The following is a 27,034-nucleotide window of genomic DNA, read 5'->3' on the forward strand; positions in this document are numbered from 1 at the left end:
AGATGCACTCCACTGTCCCTGAAGTAATATTACCACAAATAAATTAACAAATAATAAAGTGTATTTACGACGCAAGTTAAAAAGTGACCAATAAAGTGCTACTGACACTCCATACTTGATGAGACTGGGTGATGCAGGGGAATTCAGTAGTCTAATGGCCAATCAAACAGTTTTGTCCTCATGCTATGATCCCTCCTGCCTGATGGTATGGGGTCAAAGAGATTGTTGGATGGGTGGCAGGGATCACTGACAATGCTAAGGGCACTGCTTTGGATAAATACCGCTGACGAGTGGAGGAGAGACTCTGATGACCTCCCGTCAGCCCTTGCCATCCTTAGTAGGGACCAGCAGTCAAACGCGAAACTCCGGAGCATCCGGAGGAAAGCCTCACGTGTCACAGGGACAATGTACTATTTCCTCACAGCCACTGACCTGGGTTGCCGCTACTGTACCAAGCTGCCCAGATAGAGTCACAGAACTCTACAGCAGAGAAATAGGCCCTTCGGCCCATCTAGTCCATACACAACCTTCTGCCTGCACCTGGGAACATACCCCTCTATACGCCCCACATCATACACCAGAATCTGAATCAGGTGTATTATCACACTGACATACAGTCATACGCACATGCATACAGCCAGGGTGCCTAAGACTTCTGCACAGTACTGTATTTGTCAACGCGGAGCAGAGAGCCAGTTTGTACATCTGGATGGAGCAAAGGATGTTGGGAATGGTGAGGATGGAGCGCTGCGGGAGGGGTGTGGGCAGCTGGCAGAGAAGGAGTGCCAGGGGCAGGGGGTGGCATGGGCACAGACTCATCCAGCCCTGAGACATCAGCGAAAGTCATTTGATTCCAAACAATTGGTTGATTGATCATTTACAACAGAATGTCTCTCTGGTGCTTCCCACTCCCCCTGTCTCCCTTCCCCTTGTCCCAGCTATGATTCCCCTCTCCCTGCCCCCTGCCCCCTGCCCCCTTCCCACTCTCAGTCCACAACAGAGACCCAGATCAGAATCAGGTTTATCATCACTCACGTGTCATGAAACTTGTTTTTTTTTGCAATACATTAAATTACTACAGTACTGTGTAAAAGTGTTAGGCTGTCTAGCTGCACACATCAAAGTTGCTGGTGAACGCAGCAGGCCAGGCAGCATCTGTAGGAAGAGGTGCAGTCGACGTTTCAGGCCGAGACCCTTTGTCAGGACTAACTGAAGGAAGAGTGAGTAAGAGATTTGAAAGTTGGAGGGGGAGAGGGAGATCCAAAATGATAGGAGAAGACAGGAGGCGGAGGGATGGAGCCAAGAGCTGGGCAGGTGATAGGCAAAAGGGATACGAGAGGATCATGGGACAGGAGGTCCGGGAAGAAAGACAAGGTGGGGGGGGGGGACCCAGAGGATGGGCAAGGGGTATATTCAGAGGGACAGAGGGAGAAAAAGGAGAGTGAGGGAAAGAATGTGTGTATAAAAATAAGCAACAGATGGGGTATGAAGGGGAGATGGGGCATTAGCGGAAGTTAGAGAAGTCAATGTTCATGCCATAAGGTTGGAGGCTACCCAGACGGAATATAAGGTGTTGTTCCTCCAACCTGAGTGTGGCTTCATCTTGACGGAATATAAGGTGTTGTCTTCTCCTATCATTTTGGGATCCACTCGTATCCCTTTTGCCTATCACCTGTCCAACTCTTGGCTCCATCCCTCCCCCTCCTGTCTTCTCCTATCATTTTGAATCTACCCCTCCCCTTTCAACTTTCAAATCCCTTACTCACTCTTCCTTCAGTTAGTCCTGACGAAGGGTCTCGGCCTGAAACGTCAACTGTACCTCTTCCTAGAGATGCTGCCTGGCCTGCTGCATTCACCAGCAACTTTGATGTGTGTTGCTTGAATTTCCAGCATCTGCAGAATTCCTGTTGCAGGCTGTCTAGCTGTATAGTATATAGGTGCCTTCAACTTTTGCACAGAAATGTATATCATGTTTCAGACAGCAGTACAGTGCAATACAGAAAATATATTATAAATTACAATAAGAAGTGTATATGAGATTTAACTAAATAGTGCAAAAAGGAGTAAAATAGTGAGATAAGTTCATAGGGTCATGGACTGCTCAGAAATCTGAGAGTGGGGGGAAGGAAGGCATTCCTAACACAACAAGTGTGAAAAGATGGTGCTGGATGGTGGCAGCTCCAAAGAGAGTCATCGAATATTCCCGTCTCGGACAACTACTGCTGGAACCTATATCACAGCCATGGGTACGTCAGTAAGCAACATTGTTTTTTCACGAGTTATGTACCTATCCAAGCTTCTTCTAAATATTTCAATCAAGCCCGCATTTACCACTTGTGCTGGGTGCTCATTCCACACTCATACCACCTTCTGAGTGGAGAAGTTCCCCCTAAATATTTCACCTTTCACCCTTAGCCTAGGACCTCTAGTTTGAGTCTCATCCAACTTCGGTAGAAAAAGCCTTTTTTTAAAATTTTTTTTTGAACACAAAAACAAAAACACTAAACATATGCTATCAAAGCCAGGGAATCACACATAAGCAGCAACAAATATATAGCTATTAACTTTAAATATACAAAATAAAAAAGAAAATCCACTCTAAATACTGTTGCACAGAAGGAACTATATCTAAAAGGAGTCACAATACAAAAACATTTACAGAAATAACCCGAAACGCTGACAAATTTGTACAGTCTTTACAGCTTTCTGGTTATGGGAAGTTTTCTAAATACTAATGTATAGTTTGAAGTCTGACATAAAAAATGTAAATGAAGGTTTCTAATTGCTGTATTTGCAATCATGGATATAAAATTTGCAGTAAATTAACAAAAGATTTATGATAAAGAACTGATCCCTATGAGATTTGGTATTAGTAGTAAACCCAAATAAAACATTTTCCAAACAGGAAGTAAAATCCACATTAATATATTGATCTATAAATTGACAAACATCAACCCAAAATGTTTTAACATATTCACAATCCCAAAACAGATGAAATAAATCCTCTGGATATAAACCACAAAAAGAACTTCTGGTTTCAATATCAGAATTAAACCTTGTCAAATGAACAATGGTTGGATAACATCTAAGTATAATTTTACATGAAATTTCTTTAATTTTATTTCTCAATAAAAATTTATTAAATAAGCCCCAAATACTCCTCCACCTCAGATTCCCCAAGAGACTATTCCAAAAACTAACAGTCGTAGGAATAGAAGTAACACACATCAAAGTTGCTGGTGAATGCAGCAGGCCAGGCAGCATCTCTAGGAAGAGGTACAGTCGACGTTTCAGGCCAAGACCCTTCGTCAGGACTAACTGAAGGAAGAGTGAGTTAGGGATTTGAAAGTGGGAGGGGGAGGGGGAGATCCGAAATGATAGGAGAAGGCAGGAGGGGGAGGGATGGAGCCAAGAGCTGGGCAGGTGATAGGCAAAAGGGGATACGAGAGGATCATGGGACAGGAGGTCCGGGAAGAAAGACAAGGGGGGGGGTGGGAAAAACCCAGAGGATGGGCAAGAGGTATAGTCAGAGGAACAGAGGGAGAAAAAGGAGAGAGAGAGAGAGAAAGAATGTGTGTATAAAAATAAATAACGGATGGGGTACGAGGGGGAGGTGAGGCATTAGCGGAAGTTAGAGAAGTCGATGTTCATGCCATCAGGTTGGAGGCTACCCAGACGGAATATAAGGTGTTGTTCCTCCAACCTGAGTGTGGCTTCATCTTTACAGTAGAGGAGGCCATGGATAGACATGTCAGAATGGGAATGGAATGTGGAATTAAAATGTGTGGCCACTGAGAGATCCTGCTTTCTCTGGCAGACAGAGCGTAGGTGTTCAGCAAAACGATCTCCCAGTCTGCGTCCGGTCTCACCAATATATAGAAGGCCACATCGGGAGCACCGGACGCAGTATATCACCCCAGCCGACTCACAGGTGAAGTGTCCCCTCACCTGGAAGGACTGTCTGGGGCCCTGAATGGCAGTGAGGGAGGAAGTGTAAGGGCATGTGTAACACTTGTTCCGCTTACAAGGATAAGTGCCAGGAGGGAGATCAGTGAGGAGAGATGGGGGGGACGAATGGACAAGGGAGTGGGAGATCGTTTTGCTGAACACCTACGCTCTGTCCACCAGAGAAAGCAGGATCTCCCAGTGGCCACACATTTTAATTCCACATCCCATTCCCATTCTGATGTGTCTATCCACGGCCTCCTCTACTGTGAAGGTGAAGCAACACTTTATATTCCATCTGGGTAGCCTCCAACCTGATGGTGTGAACGTTGACTTCTCTAACTTCTGCTAATGCCCCACCTCCCCCTCGTACTCCATCCGTTATTTATTTATATACACACATTCTTTCTTTCTCTCCTTTTTCTCCCTCTGTCCTTCTGACTATACCCCTTGCCCATCCTCTGGGTTTCCCCCCCTCCCCCTTTTCCTTCTCCCTGGGCCTCCTGTCCCATGATCCTGTCATATCCCTTTTGCCTATCACCAGTCCAGCTCTTGGCTCCATCCCTCCCCCTCCTGTCTTTTCCTATCATTTTGGATCTCCCCCTCCCCCTCCCACTTTCAAACCCCTTACTCACTCTTCCTTCAGTTAGTCCTGACGAAGGGTCTCGGCCTGAAACGTCGACTGCACCTCTTCCTAGAGATGCTGCCTGGCCTGCTGCATTCATCAGCATTTTGTGTGTGTTGTTCTAATACCTCTATTATTCTTTTAAAAGATGGAGGAAAACAAATCTTTCCCACAGCTGTGCTGGATGGATCCAAGCTGTGTAATTCAACTACGGGATATGATGTATTTCTAAGCAACATAATTACACCAGAGGGAATTGCATCCATAGCAACAGCAAATTCTGTTGGAGTCACAGGAAATTCAAGGGCGAATAAAAACTCAGTACAACTCAATAAAGTACCGCTTGAATTAAATAACTGTTTAACTAACAAAGTATTATGATCAAACCAACCCTTACAAAACAAAGATTTATTTTTATAAATTATGTTGTGGTTATTCCAGATAAAATAGCTATGAGGAGAGAAATTGTGTTTGTAAATCAAAGACCAAGCTAAAAGCATCTGTTTATGAAACTAAGATAAACGGAGAGGAACTTTGTCTATTTTGTAATTACATAAAAGAAAAAATTTCAATCCACCAACCTGGGAAAAGACAAAAGAAGGAATACAATTCTATATAGAAATAGGATTACGTAAAAATTGTTTAATCCAATTATTTTTAAAAGTATTATTAAGACTGTCAAAATCAAGAAAATTTAAACCCCCCTTGTCATAACAATTCATGACAGCAGATTTTTTTATATAATGAACTTTGTTTTTCCATAAGAAGGTAAACAACATGGTATCTATCAATTTACAGTTTTTTTTATCGACGTATAATGGGGGGGTTATATATAAGCCTGGAAAGACCTTCTGCTTTACGAAGCGAAACCTGACCTTTCAAAGATAAGGACCTTTGAAGTCACTGGTTTAATCTTTTTTTGGTTTTATCTATAAGAGGTTGAAAATTATCCAGACGCCTTAAACATTCGTTTTTAACAATAGTTATTCCCAAATATGTGACTTTGTCTTTTACTGGAATATTATTAATTATAGATTGAATACAACCTTTAAGAGGAAACAATTCACATTTGTGAATATGTAAACAGAGGCCTGAAGCTTCAGAAAAAACAGAAGTACAATTTAAAGCCAATGAAATTTCAGAAACATCACTTAAGAAAAGAGTCGTATCATCTCCAACCTGACTATTCAGAAAATTGGAATTTGCACAGGAAATGCCTTTTAACCATATAACCATATAACAATTACAGCACGGAAGCAGGCCATCTCGGCCCTTCTAGTCCATGTCGAATTCTTACTCTCACCTAGTCCCACCGACCTGCACTCAGCCCATTTTAGAGGATTAGACTTGATAGAATAGGTGAGTAGGTGAGCACATAAAACGAATAGATAAGGTGAGATAGGACAACCTTGTCTCAGCCCCCTATTCATATCAAACCTCGGTGAAGTCCCCAACTTCAACTTTATAGAGCTGTTAGTGTTGGTGTACAAAGCCTTAACAGCCTTACAAAATAATGGACCAAATCCAAATTTACCAAGAGCAGAGAAGATAAACGGATGCTCAATAGTATCAAAAGCTTTGTAGAAATCTAAAAACAGTATAAAACTAGCATTTTGAACAAGATAACAAGATGAGAATAATCAATAAGATCTAAAACTAATCTGACATTATTACAGATATGACGACCTTTCATGAAACCTGACTGTGTTTCATCAATAATAAATGGTAAAACTACTTTCATTCTGTTAGCAAAGACTTGGGCCAGAATTTTATAATCACTACTGAGAAGGCAAATAGGATGCCAATTATCCATAAATAGTTTATCTTTTCTTGGTTTAGGAATTAAAGTAATAAGGCCCTGTGTTAAAGAAGTAGGAAGAAATTCTTTATCAATACATTCTAAAAACACTTTTAGTAAAAATCTTATAAAATTCTGCAGTTAGACCGCCCACACCCAGTGACTTACTGTTTTTTAAATTTGAAGTGGCAGCCTTAACCTCTCCCAAGGTAATAAGAGCATCACACAAGTCTTTTTGATCATTGGACAGGTTCCTAAGAATATTAATATCATTCATGAAGTGTAGTGTAGATGCTTCACAATATTTTGAGCTATACAACTTACTCTAAAAGGCAGAACAATATTTTGCTATTTTTTTAGAATTCTCTGTAATCAGTATTAAGCTGATGAATGGAATTGAATTGGGCATGCTGCTTTTCTAAACGAAAGAAATAAGCTGGGCTTTGTTCACCCTCCTCCAACCATTGTTTTCTAGATCTCACATGGGCACTTTCTGCCTTTATAGGATAAAAATGGTTTAACTTATCCTTTAACAAAGCCAACTCTTCTTTATCTCTCCCTGAAATGTTATCTGGAAACAATTCATGTAAATTTGCAATCTTTGAGATCAATAATTGTTCTTCCAATTTTCTTTTCCTTACTAAATCACTACCGTATTTCCTAAAGAATTTGGCAGATTCAAATTTTAAAAGTCCCCAATTTGTTGAGAAATTATTCTCTACCATCACTTTATGTAAAAAGTAGGTTGCCAACTTTTTAATGTGCAAAGAGACAACTTCATGCCCCAAAATGGAATTATTTAGTTTCCAATAAGATTTAAAATTGGATTCAGCTGAAGATAATACAATTTGTGTAGAGATAGCTTTATGATCTGTTAAAGGTGACAGAAAAAAATTAAAAGTGACATTATTATTTCTTAAGATATCAGATATCTAGATTAGATAACCAGTAATCTAATCTAGGCATGCATGTAATAGATTTAGGAGTCCAAGTATAATTTCTAACCAGGAAAGTGCTGTCTCCAAATATCTATAATATTAAACTTCTGAATAAAGCTAGTAAAGTTACTATAAGTCGAGTGTTGCCTTGTTGGCCATCAATCAATATTTTCATCTAAAACCATATTAGAGTCTCCTCCCATAACGATAAACAGATCAGGAAATTTAGAGAGCCAATAATCAAAATGTTTTTCCAAAATCTCAAGTAATCTATCATTATCATTTCTGATATTACAACCATAAACATTAGCAATAAGAAACATTTTACCACAGTGGAAAAAGCCTGCTTGCAGTTACCCTATCTCATCATCATCATCATTATGTGCCATGCCATATGACATCATCATTATGTGCCACGTCGTATGACGTGGACGATCATGGTTTTTCCATGAGCATGATGCATCTCCGCAAATTCTTCTACAGAAGTGGTTTGCCATTGCCTTCTTCTGGGCAGCGTCTTTATAAGATGGGTGACCCCAGCCATTATCAATATTCTTCAGAGATTGTCTGCCTGGCATCAGTGGTTGCGTTACCTCCTCCCATGACCCTGATGGGGGGGGGGGGGGGGCGGTGTTGCTAAGCAAGTGCTACACCTTGTCCTGGAGTGACTCGCAGGCTAGTGGGGTGAAGGAGTACCTTACACCTCCTTCAGTAGAGTTGTATCTCCATCCCTCCTCAATCCAACCCTATCGATACCCTTCAGAATTTTGTATATTTCTATTATTTTCATTTCAAAAATAGTCTTTGTTCATGATACAGAAATCTTGCAAAATACCTTTAAATTTGTGGTAAATACTATCAGTAGTGTAAACTTCATAGTAAAACACAATTAAATGAAACATCAGCACCAGCACCACCTCCACCCCCCCCCCATATAGTTTCCTTGTACACAACCACAGACCCTTCTGTGGAATCTACGTGCCCATGCAGGTGGGTTGCGATAAAGATTCGACAATTGAGCTTGTGAATATGCATGTTCCAGCTAATTACTGTTCCTTTGTGATGGTATTAACTCCTTTCTTTTCACTCTCGGCCTATCGACATTTGATCAAAAGCACAGCAACATTTATGCCCCCTGCTTATCCTTATCCTTGTCCGGGAAAGAAGACTACTGTTTCGACTGATGCTGTAAAGGAGGGGTATTCGTTCAGTATTTAGTTACAGTATTGATTTCAAATGCACTGTTGGCACTTAACTTTCAGTTTGAGAGTTTTATTTAACAGCCCTGTTGGCCATGGATTTATTGTTTTTAAACTCCGCAATAGTTCTCACTATAGTCAGTAAACTGCTGACCCACTTCAGTGTCTCTCTCTCTCTCTCTCTCTCTCTCTCTCTCTCTCTCTCTCTCTCTCTCCACAGTTGGGCCATATCCAAACATTCTGACACCCTGAAATGACACCCTGAGATGACACCCTGGGATACACTTTCCGAGGGGGTTTCCCCCACCTGACTCTGAGGGTCGGAAGGAGACTAGACTGTGGTCCTCCCACAGAGCTTTCGTGAGTCCCACAGTGTGTACACCTGCAGCCTGGAATGGGGGTGCATTTCCTTACAGAAACACAAGATATTCTGAAGATGCTGGTAATCCAGAGTAACCCATACAAAGTTCTGGAGGAACTCAGCAGGTCAGGTTGCATCTGTAGAAAGGATCCCGGTTAATTGGGACAAATCATAAAGAACAAAAACTAATTGAGAATATGGGTGGGGTTTTCTGTGTTTATTTGGGACACTATGCAGCTTAATTGGGACAGGACATTATTACCAAACATTTTCTAACTAGTGCCCTTGCAAGGCAGTTAGGCACTATACTGTGCTTAGAACGAACGTTTCTTAAATAGCATCAGTTGCATGTATTTGTGTTCAAAAAGAAGTGATTTTTGTCACTGATAGATGGTGAGAAATAAGTAGTAAGACAATTTAGAACTGTTTTCCTCACCTCGGTTTCAAGCTGAGATGCCAGAAATGGCCATGAGTCAAAATGAAACAATTTCACTACTTCAACAAGTTAGGAACTATGAAGAACTTTAAGGTATTGATAATCATCTTGAATGTTACGATGAAAACGAAGATTTAAAGATTGCAACAGCTTCTAACTAGCATCAGTCATGTGCACTTGTGCGGTTGTTAGACACTAGACCGTGCTTAGAGGCAACAGTTTTTAAGTAGCATTGGTTTGCTTATGCTTGTGGCTTGTGTTCTGTCATTCATTTGAGCTGAACAGCGCCAAGTTAAAAGGCAGTGATTTTTGACACTATAAAGGCATTATCTGCACTAGGTGTCAGTACTAATTTTGTTCATTTACAGTCAATCAAAGGAACACGGCAGTATACTCTGGATGAATTGCTCCATCGATAACGATTAAGAGCTAATATACAGTTTTATAGCACTGTAGTAATATTGGCAGAGTTCTAAGTTATTGTGTACTTCATTTAAATACATAATTTGTAACTCAGTTAAATGCTAGTTTGTTTTGTTTTAACTATTTCCATGAAACTTTGGCTAATTGGTGGCAGCCATTTAACTGGGCCAAAATGTGCTGGTCTCAATGTGTCGCAGCTAACCAGAATTCATTGTTCCTTCAGAAAACTGATGGCAGAGGGGAAGAAGCTGCTCCTCAAATATTCAGTGTGTGTCTTCAGGCTCCTGTACCTTCTCCCTGATGGTAACAATGAGAACGAGATGCGTCCTGGGTGAAGGGGGCTACTAACGTTGAACACCGCTTTTTTTGAGGCATCAGCTGCTCAAGACACCCTCAATATTAAGGAGTGAACGGCTCTCGGACTCTGTTCCTAGCCCTTTCAGCCAGCCTCGTGGTGCTCCTCAACGCAGAGGGTGCCTATAAGGACCTCAGCTGAAAGCTAGCCCGGTCAGGCGGGGGGGACAGGAGACAGAGACGGGGAAATGCAGTGAGCAGGACTGGACTTGGAGAGAGAAAAGGCATTATGTAGGGAGGGAGGTATTAGGGTAGATAGTGGTGAATGGAAAGATGGATAGAGGGGAAGGGGATAGAAAGAGCAGAGGGGGAAGAGGAGGAAAAAAGAGGGAAGAGAGTGAGAGAGGTTAGAGGGAGAAGGGGAGAGAGAGAGAGAAAGAGGGGAGAAGAGGAGGGGAGGGAAGGAGAGAGAGAGAAAAACTAAAGAGAGAGGGGAAAGGGAAAAGAGAAGCAGAGAGTGAGGGCTGAAAGAGGTGAGAGAAAAGAGAGAGAGAAAGAGATGGGGAGAGAGAGGGAAAGAAAGGAATATGCAGAAGAGGGTAATGAGAGGAGAGAGCAAAGGAGAGAGAGAGAGGGAGTTGGGTAAGACAGCCCACTGAGTAACTTGAAGGAAAGGAGGAAGAGAAGATGGGAAGTGGGGAGAGGGGAGGAGAGAGGGGAGGGGGTGAGGGAAAGGGAGAGGGAGAGCCAAAACCTCTCCACCACCCCATGCTGCAAGGGTCAGGTGTCGGGAGGTTTGAAATGTCCACCAGAGGCAGGCAAGGGCAGCTATGAGGATCCTGGAGGGGATACCTCTCCTTTGCCCACCAACCCTCTGTCCCCTGCTGACCACGATGCCTCACGGCCGACCTTGGCTTCTCCCGGCAGGTCCAGTCGCAAGGGGAGCAACTGGCCAGGCTGTGCGGCAGGTGGAAAGGGGAACAGGAGGATCCCGCACTCCAGGAGTACTACTCAAGCACCAACTCCATGAGGGTTCTGTTCCAAGCAAACAGTTCTTCAAGCAGACCTTTCTCTGGCTTTCTGGCTCTCTATTCCAGGGTGGGTAAGTTGGATATTTAAAACACAAGGGATTCCATAGCTGCTGGAAATCTAGAGTAACATAAAATGCTGTTGGAACTCAGCAGGTCAGGCAGCGTCTATGCCACACATAGAAAACATCCTGTCTAGATGTGTCATGGCAACTGGCCACAAGGAACTGCAGAGAGTTAAGGACACTTCACAGAAAACAGTCTCCCCTCCATGGACCCTGCCTCAGTAATGCAAAGACCCTCACCCACCCTGGACATGATCTCTTCTCCTCACTCCCATAGGGCAGAAGTTACAAAAGCCTGAAAGCATGTACCACCAGGGTCATGGACAGCTTCTGACTTTATATGACTTTTGAACAGTTCCCCAGTATGGTCAGACAGACACTCGGCCTCACAATCTACCTGGTTGATGTTTCAGGCTGAGACCCTTCATCAGGACTGGAAAGGAAGGGGGCAGAGGCCAGCATTAGAAGGTGATAGGGGAAGGGGAAGGAGTACAGTCTAGAAGGTGTTAGGGGAAGCCAGGTGAGGGGGAAGGTGGGTGGGTAGGAGGGGGAGATGAAGAAAGAAGCTGGAAGATGATAGGTGGAAAAGGTGAAGAACTGAAGAAGGAATCAGATAGGAAAAGAAATTTTATTTTCAAAGTACATATATGTCGCCATATACAACCCTGAGATCCATTTTCCTGTGGGCATACTCAGCAATCTATAGAACAGTAATTATAACAGGATCAATGAAAGATCAACCAGAGTGCAGAAGACAACAAACTGTGCAAATGCAAATATAAATAAATAGCAATAAATAACGAGAATATGAGAATGTGAGATAACGAGTCCTTAAAGTGAGATCATTGGTTGTGGGAACATCTCAATGAATGGGCAAGTGAGTGTAGTTATCCCCTTTTGTTCAAGAGCCTGATGGTTCCGGGGATGGAAATGTTCTTGAACCCGGTGGTGCAATACCTGAGGCTCTTGTACCTCCTACCTGATGGCAGCTGTGAGTAAAGAGCATGGCCTGGGCGGTGGGGATCTTTGATGATGAATGTTGCTTACCTACGACAGCATTTCATGTAGATGTGCTCAATGGTTGGGAGGGCTTTACGTCTGATGTACTGTGCTGAATGCACTACCTTTTGTAGGATTTTCCAGTCAAAGGCATTGGTGTTTCTGTACCAGGCCATGATGTAGGCAGTCAATACCCACTCCACTACGCAGCCATAAAAGTTTGGCATAAAGTTGGTAATTGGGCTTGTTACTGTCACAGCAAAAAACTTTGTTTTGCATGCCATCAGAGAGATCAGTACATCAGTACATTGAGGTAGAACAAAGGAAAACCAATAACAAGATGCACAATCAGATGTTACAGATACAGAGAAAGGGCAGTACAGATAGACAATAAGGTGCAAGAGCCACAACGAGGTAGATTGTGAGACAAAGAGTCCAACTTACCATACTAGGGAACTGTTCAATAGTCTTATAACCACAGGATAGAAGCTGCCCTCTCTCATGCAACTCACAACAATTCGGTGTTGGATGCAGAAAGGAACCAAAGCACCCAAGGGAAGCCCATAGGGGTCACAGGTGGTATGTGCTACTGGGTCTTTTGTATCTGGGGGAAGGGAGAAAAGAGAATGACTAAGGTAGGTGGGGTCTTTGATTAAGCTGGCTGCTTTACCAAGGCAGTGAGAAGTCTAGCCAGAGTCTGTGGAGGTGAGGCTGGTTTCTCTGCTGTGTTGAGCTGTGGCTACAACACTTGTGGTTATGGGCAGTGCAGTTGTGGTACCAAGCCGCGATGCATCCAGATAGGATGTTGTAAATGGTGCATTCTAAACAGTGGTGAGGCTCAATGGAGACAAGACCAATTTCTTTAGCCTCCTGAGGAAGTAGAGGCATTGGTGAGTCCTCTTAGCCATGGCATCTACGTGGTTGGATTAGGATTGGCTACTGGTGACCCAATACCCCAGGTACATCCATCTCCACCTCAGCACCATTGATATGAACAGGTATGTACTCTGAACCCCTTCATGAAGTCAATGACCAGCTGTTTTATTATGTTGACATTAGGGGAATGCCCATCGTCATGACAACATGTCCTTCCTATCTCATTCCTGTACCCTGTCTTGTCATTATTTGAGATTTGGCCCACTACTGTGGAGTCACCTGCAGTCTTCCTTCCCTCAATTCCAAATCCCTTCCCTCGCAGATATCAACGAATGTGAGCTGGGTGCCCATGGATGCAGTCACTACTGCGGAAATACCATTGGTGGACATCGCTGCTACTGCCCAATAGGATTTAAGCTCCAGGGAGACGGCCGCACCTGTAAAAGTAAGTCTAGGGAATATTAACCAAGCATCTTTCTTCTAATTCACAGAGACATCTATCAAACACCCTGTAACGAGGAAAAGAAGCTATCTGGCCCATGAAGCCCATGCTAGTTTCCTCCCAGTACCCCTGAGTATTACTCCCCCCTGTCATGCACACCTTGTATCTCAGTGTAATTCATTGTTCGGGTGAGGGAGGGAAGTGGACTGCCACATGGGACACAGAGAGAATGTGCAAACACTACACATACAGGCAGAGGCCGGGATCGAACCCAGCACCTCTGGAGTCGTGAGGCGGCAACTCTATATTGCTATATTTACACTCTGTTCTTGGTTGATGCTACTGTAATGAAACCGAATTTCCTTCGGGATCAATAACGTATGACTATGACTACCCACTCTAATCTCAGTATTCTAGCTAACATTCAATGGGCATATCTGTCCTGGGTGAAGATTGTGAGCTTGAGTCCCCATGCAGGTCCCAAACTTGTGGTCCTGTAATGAGAAAGTTTTGCCCTGTCAGAGCTTCTCTTGACCAATGGGAATGAAAAGTTCAAAGTTCAAAGCATGACTGAGAGCATCCTGACGGGCTGCATCACCGCCTGGTATGGGAACTCTACTTCCTGCAATCTCAGGATTCTCTAGAGAGTGGTGCAGACAGCCCAACGCATCTGTAGTTGTGAACTTCCCACTATTCAGGACATTTATAAAGACAGGTGTGTAAAAAGGGCCCGTAGGATCATTGGGAATCTGAGTCACCCCAACCACAAACTGTTCCAGCTGCTACCATCCGGGAAATGGTACCACAGCGTAAAAGCCAGGACCAGCAGGCTCCAGGACAGCTTCTTCCACCAGGCCATCAGACTGATTAATTCACACTGACACAACTGTATTTCTGTTATATTGTTGTACATACTATTAATTATAAATTACTATAAATTGCACATTGCACATTTAGATGGGGACGTAACGTAAAGATTTTTGCTCCTCATGTATATGAAGGATATAAGTAATAAAGTCAATTCAATTCAAAGTACATACATGTCAGCATATAAAACCCTGGGATTCAATTTCCTGTGGGCATGCTCAGCAAATCTATAGAATAGTAATTATAACAGAATCAATGAAAGATCAACCAGAGTGCAGAAGACAACAAACTGTCCAAATGTAAGTATAAGTAGATAGAAAATAAGTAATGAGAACATGAGATAATGAGATAAAGTCCTTTAGTGAGATCATTGGTTGTGGGAACATCACAATGGTTGGGCAAGTGAGTGTAGTTATCCACTTTTGTTCAAGACCCTGATGGCTGAGGGGTAGTAACTGTTCCTGAACCTGGTGGTGTGAGTTCTGAGGCTCCTGTACCTTCTACCTGATGACAGCAGTGAGAAAAGATCATGGCCTGGGTGGTGGGGATCTCTGATAATGGATGCTGCTTTCCTACGACTGTGTTCCATGTAGATGTGCTCAATGGTTGGGAGGGCTTTACCCGTGATGTACTGGCCCAAATCCACTACCTGTGGTAGGGATAATCTGTTCAAAGGCATTGGTGTTTCCATATCAGGCTGTGATGCAGCCAGTCAATATACTCGCCACTGCACATCTATAGAAGTTTGACAAACTTTTAGATGATTAAAGGGTTAATATATGGAGAACATTTGATGGCTCTGGGCCGATACATGCTGGAGTTTAGAAGAATGGGAGAAGGATCCTCAATGAAGCCTACAAACATTGAAATCCTAGATAGAATGGACCTGGAGAGGATGTTTCCCATAGCGGGAGAGGGGACAGACTTTTAGAACTGAGGCGGGTAACACACACACACACACACACACACACACACACACACACACACACACACAATGCTGGAGGAACTCAGCAGGTCAGGAAATGAATAAACAGTTGAGGTTTCGGGCTGAGACTCTTCTTTAAGACTGATCAGGAGGGGGAAGATGCCAGAATAAAAAGGTGTGGGAGGGAGAGGAGGCTAGCTGGAAGGAGACAGGGAAAGCCAGGTGTGTGGGAAAGGTCAAGGGCTGGAGAAGAAGGAACCTGATAGGAGAGGAGAGTGGACCATTGGAGAAAGGGAAGGAGGAGGGGACCCAGGGGGAAGTGAGAGGCAGGTGAGAAGAGGTAAAAGGTCAGAGTGGGGAGTAGAGGAAGCGGGGATGGAATTTGTTTACTGGGACGAGAAATCAATATTCAGGTGTACAAATGTCCCACACTCCTATTCTTTAAAGAACAAGGGTCTCGAAGACAATGGTTGTCCCTCAATCCACCTGACTGGTAAGTTAGTTAATTTTTGTCACATTTACTGAGGTGCAGTGAAAATCCTTGCTTGCCATGCTCTCCATACAGATCATTTGAACACATCGTACGTTGAGGAAAAACAATAACAGAATGCAGAATAAAGTGTAACAGTTACAGAGAAAGCGCAGTGCGGGCAGACGATAGGCTACGAGGGCCACAGTGAGGTAGATTGCGAGATCAAGAGTCCATCTAGAGAAATGTAAAGACACGGGACAGAAGCTGCCCTCGATCCTGGTGGCACGCACTCTTGCACTTTTGTATCTCTTGCCCAATGGGAGAAGGGAGAAAGTCTGGGGTGGTTGGGGTGTTTGATTATGCTGAGGCAGCAAGAAGTGAAGACAGAGCCCGTGGGGGTGATGTGTCCTCTACTCCCTGCCGTTTCTGCAGTCACGGGCTCGGCTGTTGTCATACCAAGCCAAGAGGCCTCCAGCTAGGATGCTGTCTATGGTATGATATGTGGGAGTCCGATCACAAACAAGAGAAAATCTGCAGATGCTGTAAATCCAAAGCAACACACACATAATGCCGGAGGAACTCAGCAGGCCGGGCAGCATCTATGGAAAAAGGTACAGTCAACATTTCGGGCCGAAACCCTTCTGCAGTCCCCGTACTTTTTTCCATAGACGCTGCCTGGCCTGCTGAGTTTCTCCAGCAGTCTGTGCGTGTTGCACGCGATCGATTCAGTCGTGTTTCCTTTCCGTCCATCTCACAGGACAGGACGCGGTTTGCTCCGCTCTTGCTCTAGCCAACGGCGTTGCGACTCCCCGCTGGAAGGCGTTCCATCCCCATGACCGAGTGAAGGTGACGTGTAAACCTGGGTATGAGATCGTTGAGGTGAGTGTTCATGCACACAATATCGGATCAATTGCAAGAATGTGGCTAGTGAGCGTTCGGCCGATTGATCGCACGGTGAATCTACTGGGCCTCCTACGCATGGAGGACTCTCTTTAGGGTGAGAGCTTTTGAGTGTGCACGTGTTAGGTCTTGGCGAGCAGACTGTGAGTTTGTAAATCTGGCGGGAGAGACCATAAGACATAGGAGCGGAATCGAGTCCATCGAGTCTGTTCCGCCATTCAATCATGGCAGATCCTTTTTTTCTCCTCCTCAACCCCAGTTCCCGGTCTTCTCCCCGTAACCTTTGATGCCATTTCCAATCAGGAACCTATCAATCTACGCCTTAAATACACCCAACGACATGACCTCCACAGCTGCATGTGACAACAAAATTCCACAAATTCATCACCCTCTGGCTAAAGAAATTTCTCCACATCTCTGTTTTGAAAGGCCGCCCCTCTATCCTGAGGCTTTGCCCTCTTGTCCTAGACTCTCCCACCATGGGAAACATCCTTTCACCTCTACTCTGTCTAGACCTTTCTATATTCAAAAGGTTTCAATGAGATCCCCCGTCATCCTTCTGATTTCCAGCGAGTACAGACCCAGAGCCATCAATCGTCCCTCATATGATAGCCCTTTCATTCCTGGAATCCTCCTTGTGAAACTCCTCTGGACCCTCTCCAATGCCAGCACATCAATTCTAAGATGAGGGGCCCAAAACTGTTCACAATACTCAAGGTGAGGCCTCACCAGTTCCTTATAAAGTCTCAGCATCACATCCTTGCTCTTATATTCTAGAACTCTTGAAATGAATGATAACATGGCATTTGCCTTCCCCACCGCCAACTCAAATCGTGCTTGACTAGTCTTCTGGAAGTTTTTGAGGATGTAACTATGAAAATGGACAAGGGAGAGCCAGTGGATGTAGTGTATCTGGACTTTCAGAAAGCCTTTGATAAAATCCCACATAGGAGATTAGTAGGCAAAATTAGGGCACATGATATTGGGGGCAAAGTACAGACATGGATTGAAAATTGGCTGGCTGACGGGAAACAAAGAGTAGCGATTAACGGGTCCCTTTCGGAATGGCAGGCGGTGACCGGTGGGGTACCGCAGGGTTCAGTGCTGGGGCCGCAGCTGTTTACAATATATATTAATGATTTAGATGAAGGGATTAAAAGTAACATTAGGAAATTTGCCGATGACACAAAGCTGGGTGGCAGTGTGAAATGTGAGGAGGATGTTATGAGAATGCAGGGTGACTTGAACAGGCTGGGTGAGTGGGTAATGCATGGCAGATGCAGTTTAATGTGGATAAATGTGAGGTTATCCACTTTGGTGGGAAGAACAGGAAGGCAGATTATTATTTAAATTGAGTCAAGTTAGGAAAAGGGGAAGTACAACAAGATCGAGGTGTTCTTGTACATCAGTCACTGAAAGCAAGCATGCAGGTACAGCAGGCAGTGAAGAAAGCTAATGGCATGCTGGTCTTCATAGCAAGGGGAATTGAGTATAAGAGCAAAGAGATCCTTCTGCAGCTGTACAGGGCCCTGGTGAGACCACACCTGGAGTACTGTGTGCAGTTTTGGTCTCCAAATTTGAGGAAGGACATTCTTGCTATTGAGGGAGTGCAGCGTAGGCTCACAAGGTTAATTCCTGGGATGGCGGGACTGTCATATGTCGAAAGATTGGAGCGACTGGGCTTGTATACTCTGGAATTTAGAAGGCTGAGAGGGGATCTTATTGAAACATATAAGATTATTAAGGGATTGGACATGCTGGAGGCAGGAAGCATGTTCCCACTGATGTGTGAGTCCAGAACCAGAGGCCACAGTTTAAGAATAAGGGGTAGGCCATTTAGAATGGAGTTGAGGAAAAACTTTTTCACCCAGAGAGTGGTGGATGTTTGGAATACTCTGCCCCAGAAGGCTGTGGAGGCCAAGTCTCTGGGTGCTTTCAAGAAAGAGATGGATAGAGCTCTTAAAGATAGTGGAATCAACGTTTATGGGGATAAGGCAGGAAATGGATACTGATTGTGGATGATCACCCATGATCACAGTGAATGGTGGTGCTGGCTCGAAGGGCCAAATGGCCTACTCCTGCACCTATTGTTTATTGTCTGCTGTCAACCTGCAGTTAACCTTTAAGATGTTCTGCACAAGGACTCCCAAGTTCCTTTGCATCTCAGATTTTGGATTTTCTCCCTGTTTAGAAAATAATCTGCACATTTATTTCTACTACCAAAGTGCTCCACCATGCATTTTCCAACATTGTGTTTCATTTGCCACTTTCTTGCCCGTTCTTCTAAACTGTCTAAGTCTTTCTGCATCCTTCCTGTTTCCTCAACAGTGTCTGCCCCTCCACCAATCTTCGTTTCATCTGCAAACTTCACCATCATCCAGATCATTAACAGAAGAATGAAAGAAGAAAAGGCACAATAATTGAGCTCTCACATATCTATAGTCAGGATACCTCAGACTATATCACAGACAGCTGCGTGGACCACATTATTAGGTATACTTAAGCGGAGGTTGATAGGTTCTTGATTTGTCAAGGTGGCAAAGGTTACAGAGAGAAGGCAGGAGGATGGGATTGTGAGGGAAAGTATATCAGCCATGACTGAGTGATGGGCAAATGGCCTAATTCTCATCCTAGGCCTCATGGCTTCAGTGTCTTTTTCGTCATCCAGAGTGGGGCTGGAATTTGGGGTGCGCTGCTTGAGGGGGTGGTGTAGGCAGAGACTTTCACAGCAGTCAGATCAGCAGGGCATTCACCAAGGTGGAGCAGGCTGCAGACCAGGTGCTGGGAACTGGGGTCAGTGCAGAGAGACACTATGCTCAGCGCGGCTGTAGTGGGCTGAACTATCAGACTCCATAGCTCCACCCACAGGTTCGTCACTTTCAAGGCCATCACTGATGAGGGCCGGGATTATTCTCAGCCTGTCAAAGTGTCTTCACCTCCCCAGAACTCCACCACATGATAACTCTATGACTGCACGACCCTGTGATCCCATAACTCTGACACTCTGACCCTTTGAACCCATGACTCAGTGGGGGGGGGGTGCAACAAGGTGAGGGGATTGTGTGTGGGTGAGGGAGCTGTGTGGATCTTGGTGTGGAAGTCAACCGATCTTGAAAGGCAGCCAGTCAGGACAATGAGCTATCCCGGGATAATGATTTCGATTAGCAAAGTGTTCTCTCTGTGACTGTGTGGCTTTTCCCTGGGAGCTCCGATTCTTTTCGAAGGGGTCTGGTAGCATCATCAGCATCGAGGGCACCTTCAAAAGGCAAGGCCTCAAAACAAGCAGCATCCACCATTAAGGACCCCCACCACCCAGGTCCTGCCCTCTTCTCACTGCTACCAACAGGGAGGAGGTCCAGGAGTCTGAAGACACACACTCAGTGATTCAGGAGCAGCTTCGTTTCCTCTGTCGTCTGGTTTCCGAATGGACATCAAACCCATGAACACCACCTCACTACATGTTTTTTCACTTTTTGCTCTCTCTTTGCACTACTTATTTATCTAACTTTTATTAAGTATTGCAACGTACTGCTGCCACAGATCAACAAATGTCACGTCACGTGGATGTGATATTAATCCTGATTCTGATTACTCTGATTCTGCTCAGTCCCCCTCACATCCCAAAATCCAAGCTGCATTGTACATGACATTGAGGGTTGAGAGCAGGTGAGGGAGGGGAGGGGAAGGGTAGGGGGAGGGGAGGGAGAGACCTTTCAGCCCAGCATTCCATGCTGACCAACCTCCTATTTACAAAGGTGTTACCAGGATTTGGTTACACAGAGAAGCCAGATACACTGGGTCGATTTTTCCCGAGTGTCAGAGGCTGTGAGGTGGCCTTCTAGAGGCTTAACAAGTCACGATGGGCAGAGATGAGGTGATTAGCTACAATTGCTCCCCCCAGGGGTAGGGGACTAAAACTAGAGGGTTCAGGGTGAGATTTAAAAGGGTCCTGAGGGGCAACGTTTTCACACAGAGGCTGGTGGGTACATGGGACAAGCTGCCAGAGTGGGTGTTAGAGCTGGGTGCAATTAGGATATTTAGAAGGCAATTGGACAGTTATGTGGAATTGACCGGAGTTCGCAACCTGGGGTCCATGAACCCTTTCCAAAATGGTATTGGTCCATTGCATAAGAAAGGTTGGGAAGTCATGGTCTAGAGGGATGTGGATCAAAATGGGCAAATGGGACTGGCACAGATGAGTTGAGCCTGTTTCCACATTTCTATGGCTCCAAAGTCAAAGTAAAATTTATTACTAGATTACATACATGTTACCAGGTACAAACCTACGGTTCTTTTTCTGTGGGCACTTTTTCCACATTGGAGGTGAAATTGGCCCCTATTGTGAGGTGAAGGGTAGCACCTGGGCAGGGGATGTGGGGGGAAGGATGGTCACAAGAGAATGGGAATCTGGGGAGTATCAGCTAAGGTGAGTACTGGATAAGACACTTGCGGTCTGCTCCCAAAACAAACTTCACGCAAATGACACATTTCACAGTCACAGAAAAGTACAGCACAGAAACAGGCCCTTTGGCCCATCTAGTCTGTGCCAAACCATTTAAACTACCTAGTCTCATCAACCTGCACCGGGAACATACCCGTCCATACCCCTCCCATCCATGTACCTATCCAAACTTCTCTTAAACGTTGAAATCGAGCTCCATGCACCACTTGCGCTGGCGAATTGTTCCACACTCTCATGATCCACAGAGTGAAGAAGTTTCCCCTCATGTTCCCCTTAAACTTTCAGCTTCTCTCTTAACCCATGACCTCTAGTTGTAGTCCCACCCAACCTCAGTGGAAGGAGCCTACTTGCATTTACCCTATCTATACCCCTCATCATTTTGTATAACTCTATCAAATCTCCCCTCAGTCTTCTACATTCCAAGGAATAAAGTCCTAACCTATTGAATCTTTCCTTACAGATCTGGCAACACCCTTGTAAATTTTCTTTGTACTCTTTCAAAACTAGTTACATCTTTCTTGTAGGTAGGTGACCAAACTGCACACAACACTCCAAATTAGGCCTCACCAACACCATACTCCTGGCATCAACATAGCATACCCGTAACTTACTAACCCCAACCCATGCATTTTGGAATGTGGGAGGAAACTGGAGCACCTGGAAGAATGCTTACCCTCAAAACGTTCAACGGAAATTCAGTGAAACCCTCTCTCACTGCTCCCCCTCTGTGTTCTCTGCTGCCCTCCAACAAAAAGATTTCTCGAAAGATTGGTAATTGCTCCCTCTTCACCATTCCCCAGACCCATTTCTCTCTCTCACCTTATCTCCTTATCTGTGTCCATCACTTCCCTCCAGTGCTCCTCCCCTTTTCCCTTTCTTCCCTGGCCTTCTCTCCTCTCCTATCAGATTCCCCCTTCTCCAGCCCTTTATCTCTTTCACCAATTGACTTCCCAGCTCTTTACTTCACCCTGCCCCCAAAATTTCACCCATCACCCTTGTAGTAACCTTGTATTTCTTCCTCCCCTTGCCCCACCTTCTTACTCTGACCTCATCTTTTTTCTGCAGTCCTGATGAAGGGCCTCGGCCTGAAACGTCAACAGTTCACTCTTTTCCACGGGTGCTGCCTGGCCTGCTGAGTTCCTCCAGCACTTTGTGTGTGTTGTACCTAGAGGAAGCCCATGTGGTCACGGGGAAAAGATCCTAACACCTTACAGACAGCGACAGCAATTGATCCTCAATCTTCAAATCTCTGGCATTGTATAGCGTTACCCTGACCGATACACTACTGTGCCGCTACACAGAGCTTTCACAACTCAATTCAAATCTCCCATACCCTCTCTCTCTCTCTGTCTCAGGGCTTCAAGACAATTCCCCATTACTTCATGGAATGCCAGAAGAATGGGACTTGGTCCACCTCCGGATACAAATGTCAACGTAAGTACACTTCCCAGCAGTTCCTCTGTTGGCGTGTTCTTAACCGTAGTTATCGCTGGCACACACATGCAGTGACGACCCTCGATTCTTTAAACCCCTCCCATAATAAAAAGATGCATAATGATTACCTTCAGCACTAAATGAGGTAGCCAGTGACCTTCAGCAGCCCAAGATCAGTGAGACATAGCCTCAAAACTCGGGGAAATATTGGGATGGACTTGAGGAGAAACTTTTCCCCGAGTTGGGGAATCTGTGGAATTCTCTGCTCAGGGAAGGAGTAGACACAACCTTATTAAATAAGAGGCACGTTAGCGTAGTGGTTAGCACAACACTTCATGTTACCAGTGACCTGATTACAATTAAGGCAGGGGTTGATAGTTACTTGATTAGTAAGGGCATGAAGGGTTCCAGGGTGAAGGCAGGAGATTGGGGCCGAGAGGAAAATTGGATCAGCTATGACGAATTGGCAGAGCAGACTCAATGGGCCAAATGGCTTAATTTTGCTCCTAAATCTTACTGTCTAATTCCAGCTGTTGTCTTTAAGAAGTTTGCTTGTTCTACCTGTGACTGTGTGAATTTCCTCCGGGTGCTCTGGTTTCCTCCCACACTCCAAAGACCTATTCATTGGTAGGTTAACTGGTCATCGTAAGATGTCCCTTAATTAGGATAGGGTTAAACTGGGTGCTCACCTATACCATGCTGTATCTCAATAAAACAATATATATTGAATACGCATTTAGATTAGATTTTCGCATAGCAGGGCTAGTAAAGATTATGGGGAAAAGGCAGGTGAGTCCACAGGCAGATCAGCCATGACCGTGATGAAAGGTGAAGGAGCTCGACAGGCCAAGTGGAAAGCAGGAGACAGGAAATAGGACCAGGAGTAGACCAGGAGCTTTGCATGTACCTTGTGGGATTGGTGCTGCTAATTGTTTTATTGTGCAGGAGTTCTGAGATACAGTGAAAGGTTTTTGTTTGTGCGCAGACAGATTGTGCCATACTGAGCAAGGTCAAGTTCACAGGAAGCTTTTCCACACGCTAGGAACACAAGAGACTGCGGATACTGGAACCTGGAGTGACAAATGATCTGCTGGAGGAACTCAAAGGGTCGGGTAGCATCTGAGGGGGGAACTTGACAGTCGACATTGTGGGTTCAGAGTCTTCATCGAGACTGAAGGTAGAGAGGGGAGTTACCACTATAAAGAGCAGAGGGGGAGATTGACCGAGACAGGGTCCTCCTTCCTTCCCTTCCTCAGTCTACCAATCAGCTCAGGCTCCCGTATAATCACTGTCGCCCCCCCCCCCCCAAAAACTTGCTGTTCCCACCTCTCCACTGTCAGACCTGATGCATGGTTTTGATTCGAAGTGTCCTCGATAGGGTGGATGTGGAGAGAATGTTTTTTTATGGTGGTGAGTCTAAAACCAGCCTTGGAATAGGAGGCGTCCATTTAGAATGGAGATGAGGAGGAATTTCTTGAGGCAGAGGGTACTGAATCTGGAATTCATTGCTACAGGCGGCTGTGGAGGCTAAGTCATTGGGTATATTTAAGGCAGAGGTTGATAGGTTCTTGATTGGTCAGGGCATGAAGGGATATGGGGAGAAGGCGGGAGATTGAGGCTGAGAGGGAATTTGATCACTCATGATCAGCAGACTTGATGGGCCAAATGGCCTAATTCTGCTCCTATAGGTTATGCTTTTACAGTTCTGACTGAGCTGTATATGCAGTAAGGGAAGCTTCACTTGGTCCTTTATTTAAAGAATTGGAATCCGGTTTATTATCACTGACTTACATGATGTGAAATTTGGTGTTTTATAGGACATAAAATTTCTGTAAATTACAAAATTAAATAAATATTGCAAAAATGTTTGAGGTACTGCTCACGTGGTTCATGGACTATTCAAAAAACTGATGGCAGAGAGGAAGAAGCTGTTCCTGAATTGTTGAATGTGGATCTTCCATGGGTAAATGCAAAAATAACACAATTTGCTCACGTGCGCGCGCACACTCACTCAAATCGTATGACATTCATTGTGGAAAGGACGCTAACCACAGAGTTCCGTCATCATTGAGCAGAACTGCATGACCTCTGTCCCACCGTAACTGTGCAACAGGATAACATAAAGCAGTCCAGTTTCTGGTTTCTGGATGTCAATGTCACTTTGATGAGTTGTGGCTTGTATTTGCTTGATGGGCATATTTTGCTCTCTGGTTGAACATCTCAGTTGGGCGGTCTGTCATTGATTCTGTTATGGTTACTATTCTATAGGTTTATTGAGTATGCCCACAAGAAAATCAAGATCAATCTCAGGGTGCCATATGTGTACTTTGAGAATACATAAGTTCAAAGTAAATTTATTATCAAAGTAAATATATCTCACCATATACAACCCTGATATTCATTTTCTTGCAGGCATACTCAATAAATGCATCATGGAATAGTAACTATAACAGAATCAATGACAGACCACACCAGCTAGGGTGTTCAACCAGTGCGAAAAGACAACAAACTATGCAAATACAAAAAGAAAGAAATAATAATAATAAATAAATAAGCAATAAATATAGAGAACATGAGATGAAGGATCCTTGAAAGTGAGTGTTAGGTTGAGGGAACATTTCAATGAAGGGGCAAGTGAAGTTGAGTGAAGTTATCTGCTTTGCTTCAAGAGCCTGATGATTGAGGGTAGTAATTGTTCCTGAACCTGGCAGTCTGACTCCTGAGACTCCTGTACATTCTTCCTGATGGCAGCATTAAGACAGCATATCCTGGGTGGTGGGGGTCCCTGATGATGGATGCTGCTTTCCTGTGACAGCGTTTCATGAAGAGGTGCTCAGTAGCGGAGAGAGATTAAGCCCTGGTGGTCTGGGACTCCCACCAAAACAGGAACCATCATAAAACACAACTGTCTGCTCTGGATCTCATTGTAATTGTGCAACTGAGTAACTTGAAGCAGTCTAGTTTCAGGTTCCTGGGTGTCAATGTCACTTCATTTTTGTGATTTATAGCAATTCAATGCCTTTGCACTGTTCCTCCTGTAGTCCACAACCAGCTCCTTTGTTTTTGCGACATTGAGGGAGAGGTTGTTTTCTTGACGCCACTGTGTCAGAGAGACTTCTTCCCTGTAGGTCACCTCGTTATTGTTTGAGATAAGGCCAATCAATGTAGTGTCATCAGTAAATTTAATTAGCAGGTTAGAGCTATGGGTGGTGACACAGTCATGGGTATACAGGGAGTAAAGGAGGGGGCTTAGTACACAGTCCTGAGGGGCTCCTGTTGTTGCAAAACAACAAATTTCTTGATGAACCATAACTTCCCAAGCTTAGGAAAAAAACACTGTTAATTTTCATCCAGCACTGCTGTTGAAAGTAATTGAATGAAGATTGGATCAGAGTAAGTTTTTAAACTCTACCCTTGATCAAAATTAAGCGTCCCTCGGTGACGCAACCAGTCAGAATGCTCTCCACAGTACATCTGTAGAAATTTGCTCGAGTCTTCAGTGACATACCAGATCTCAAACTGTATCACCACGTCTTGGGCTCAGCACAGTTCCTCTGAGATGTTGATACCAAGGAACTTGAAACTTGTCACTCTTTCCACTGCTGACCCCTTGACTGGTGTGGATTCTCCTAATCTCCCCTTCCCAAAGCTCGCAATCAACACCTGACTGTGATGTTAAGTGCAATACCACTCCATCAGCTGATCTATCTCAGTCCTGTCTGCCTCCTCTCGACCAACTCCAGCCTCGGGAGCTGTCTCTCGTTAATGCCAATTGACCACAGTTACACTGATACCACACTCGGTCAGATGCTGCCTTGAGGGCGTGGCCAGTTGCTCACCCCCTCACCTCCAGAATCCACTTCTTTATTTCCTGTCTGTTGCAGGGATTGTGCCAAGGTCACAGATCACTGGGGATCAGCACACTGGGTATTAGCAGGCAGCTGGAGACACAAGATACTGGGATCAGAACTCAATGAGTCAGGCAGCGTCAATGGAGGGAAATGGGCAATCGACTACATAGATTAGGGGGAGAGAGCCGGTATAAACAGGTGATGGGAAGGGGTGGAGCAAGAGCTGAAACTGAATCATTGAAATCTACCAACTTTATTTGCAAAGTGTTTCTACAAAAGACTAAGAATTTCAGGTTATATACTGTATACATTCTCTGATATTAAATTGAATCATTGACCATCGGCTGACATTCTTGCCCCGTTCCTTTTCTCTTCAGCGGTGGATTGCGGCTCTCCACCTGCCATTGAGAATGGACAGTTCACGTACCTCAGTGGGAGCGGTGTCACCTCCTACCAGTCCCTGATACAATACCAGTGCAATGAGCCGTACTATGAAATGGACCCAGACAGCCAGCGTAAGTAGCCAATGTCACTTGTGAGAGTGAGAGTGACAGAGTGAGAGAAAGAGAGAGAGACTGTGGGATGTCAAACTTTTGGGATGAACAGTGTTTTTTTATGGACTCTAGGTTATGGTCTCTTTGGGGGCTTTGCTTGCATGGTGGGCAGTGATTTCTGCTGGATAAGTGGAGGGAGG

The 27,034-nt window shown here is 44.6% G+C and overlaps 1 protein-coding gene across 1 annotated transcript in view; it reads left to right on the forward strand.

Annotated features, from left to right (window-relative positions):
- The window catches only part of LOC140198376 (uncharacterized), a 141,538-nt gene that overhangs the window by 48,508 nt on the left and 65,996 nt on the right, over positions 1-27,034 (forward strand). Inside the window, exons 3-7 of the mRNA XM_072259471.1 lie at positions 10,947-11,121; positions 13,310-13,432; positions 16,451-16,572; positions 22,411-22,489; positions 26,718-26,855. Coding sequence (XP_072115572.1) covers positions 10,947-11,121; positions 13,310-13,432; positions 16,451-16,572; positions 22,411-22,489; positions 26,718-26,855 — 637 coding nt within the window. The remainder of the gene's footprint in view (positions 1-10,946; positions 11,122-13,309; positions 13,433-16,450; positions 16,573-22,410; positions 22,490-26,717; positions 26,856-27,034) is intronic.

This window comes from Mobula birostris, chromosome 5, assembly GCF_030028105.1.
Source record: "Mobula birostris isolate sMobBir1 chromosome 5, sMobBir1.hap1, whole genome shotgun sequence".
NCBI classification, from domain to species: Eukaryota; Metazoa; Chordata; class Chondrichthyes; order Myliobatiformes; family Myliobatidae; genus Mobula; species Mobula birostris.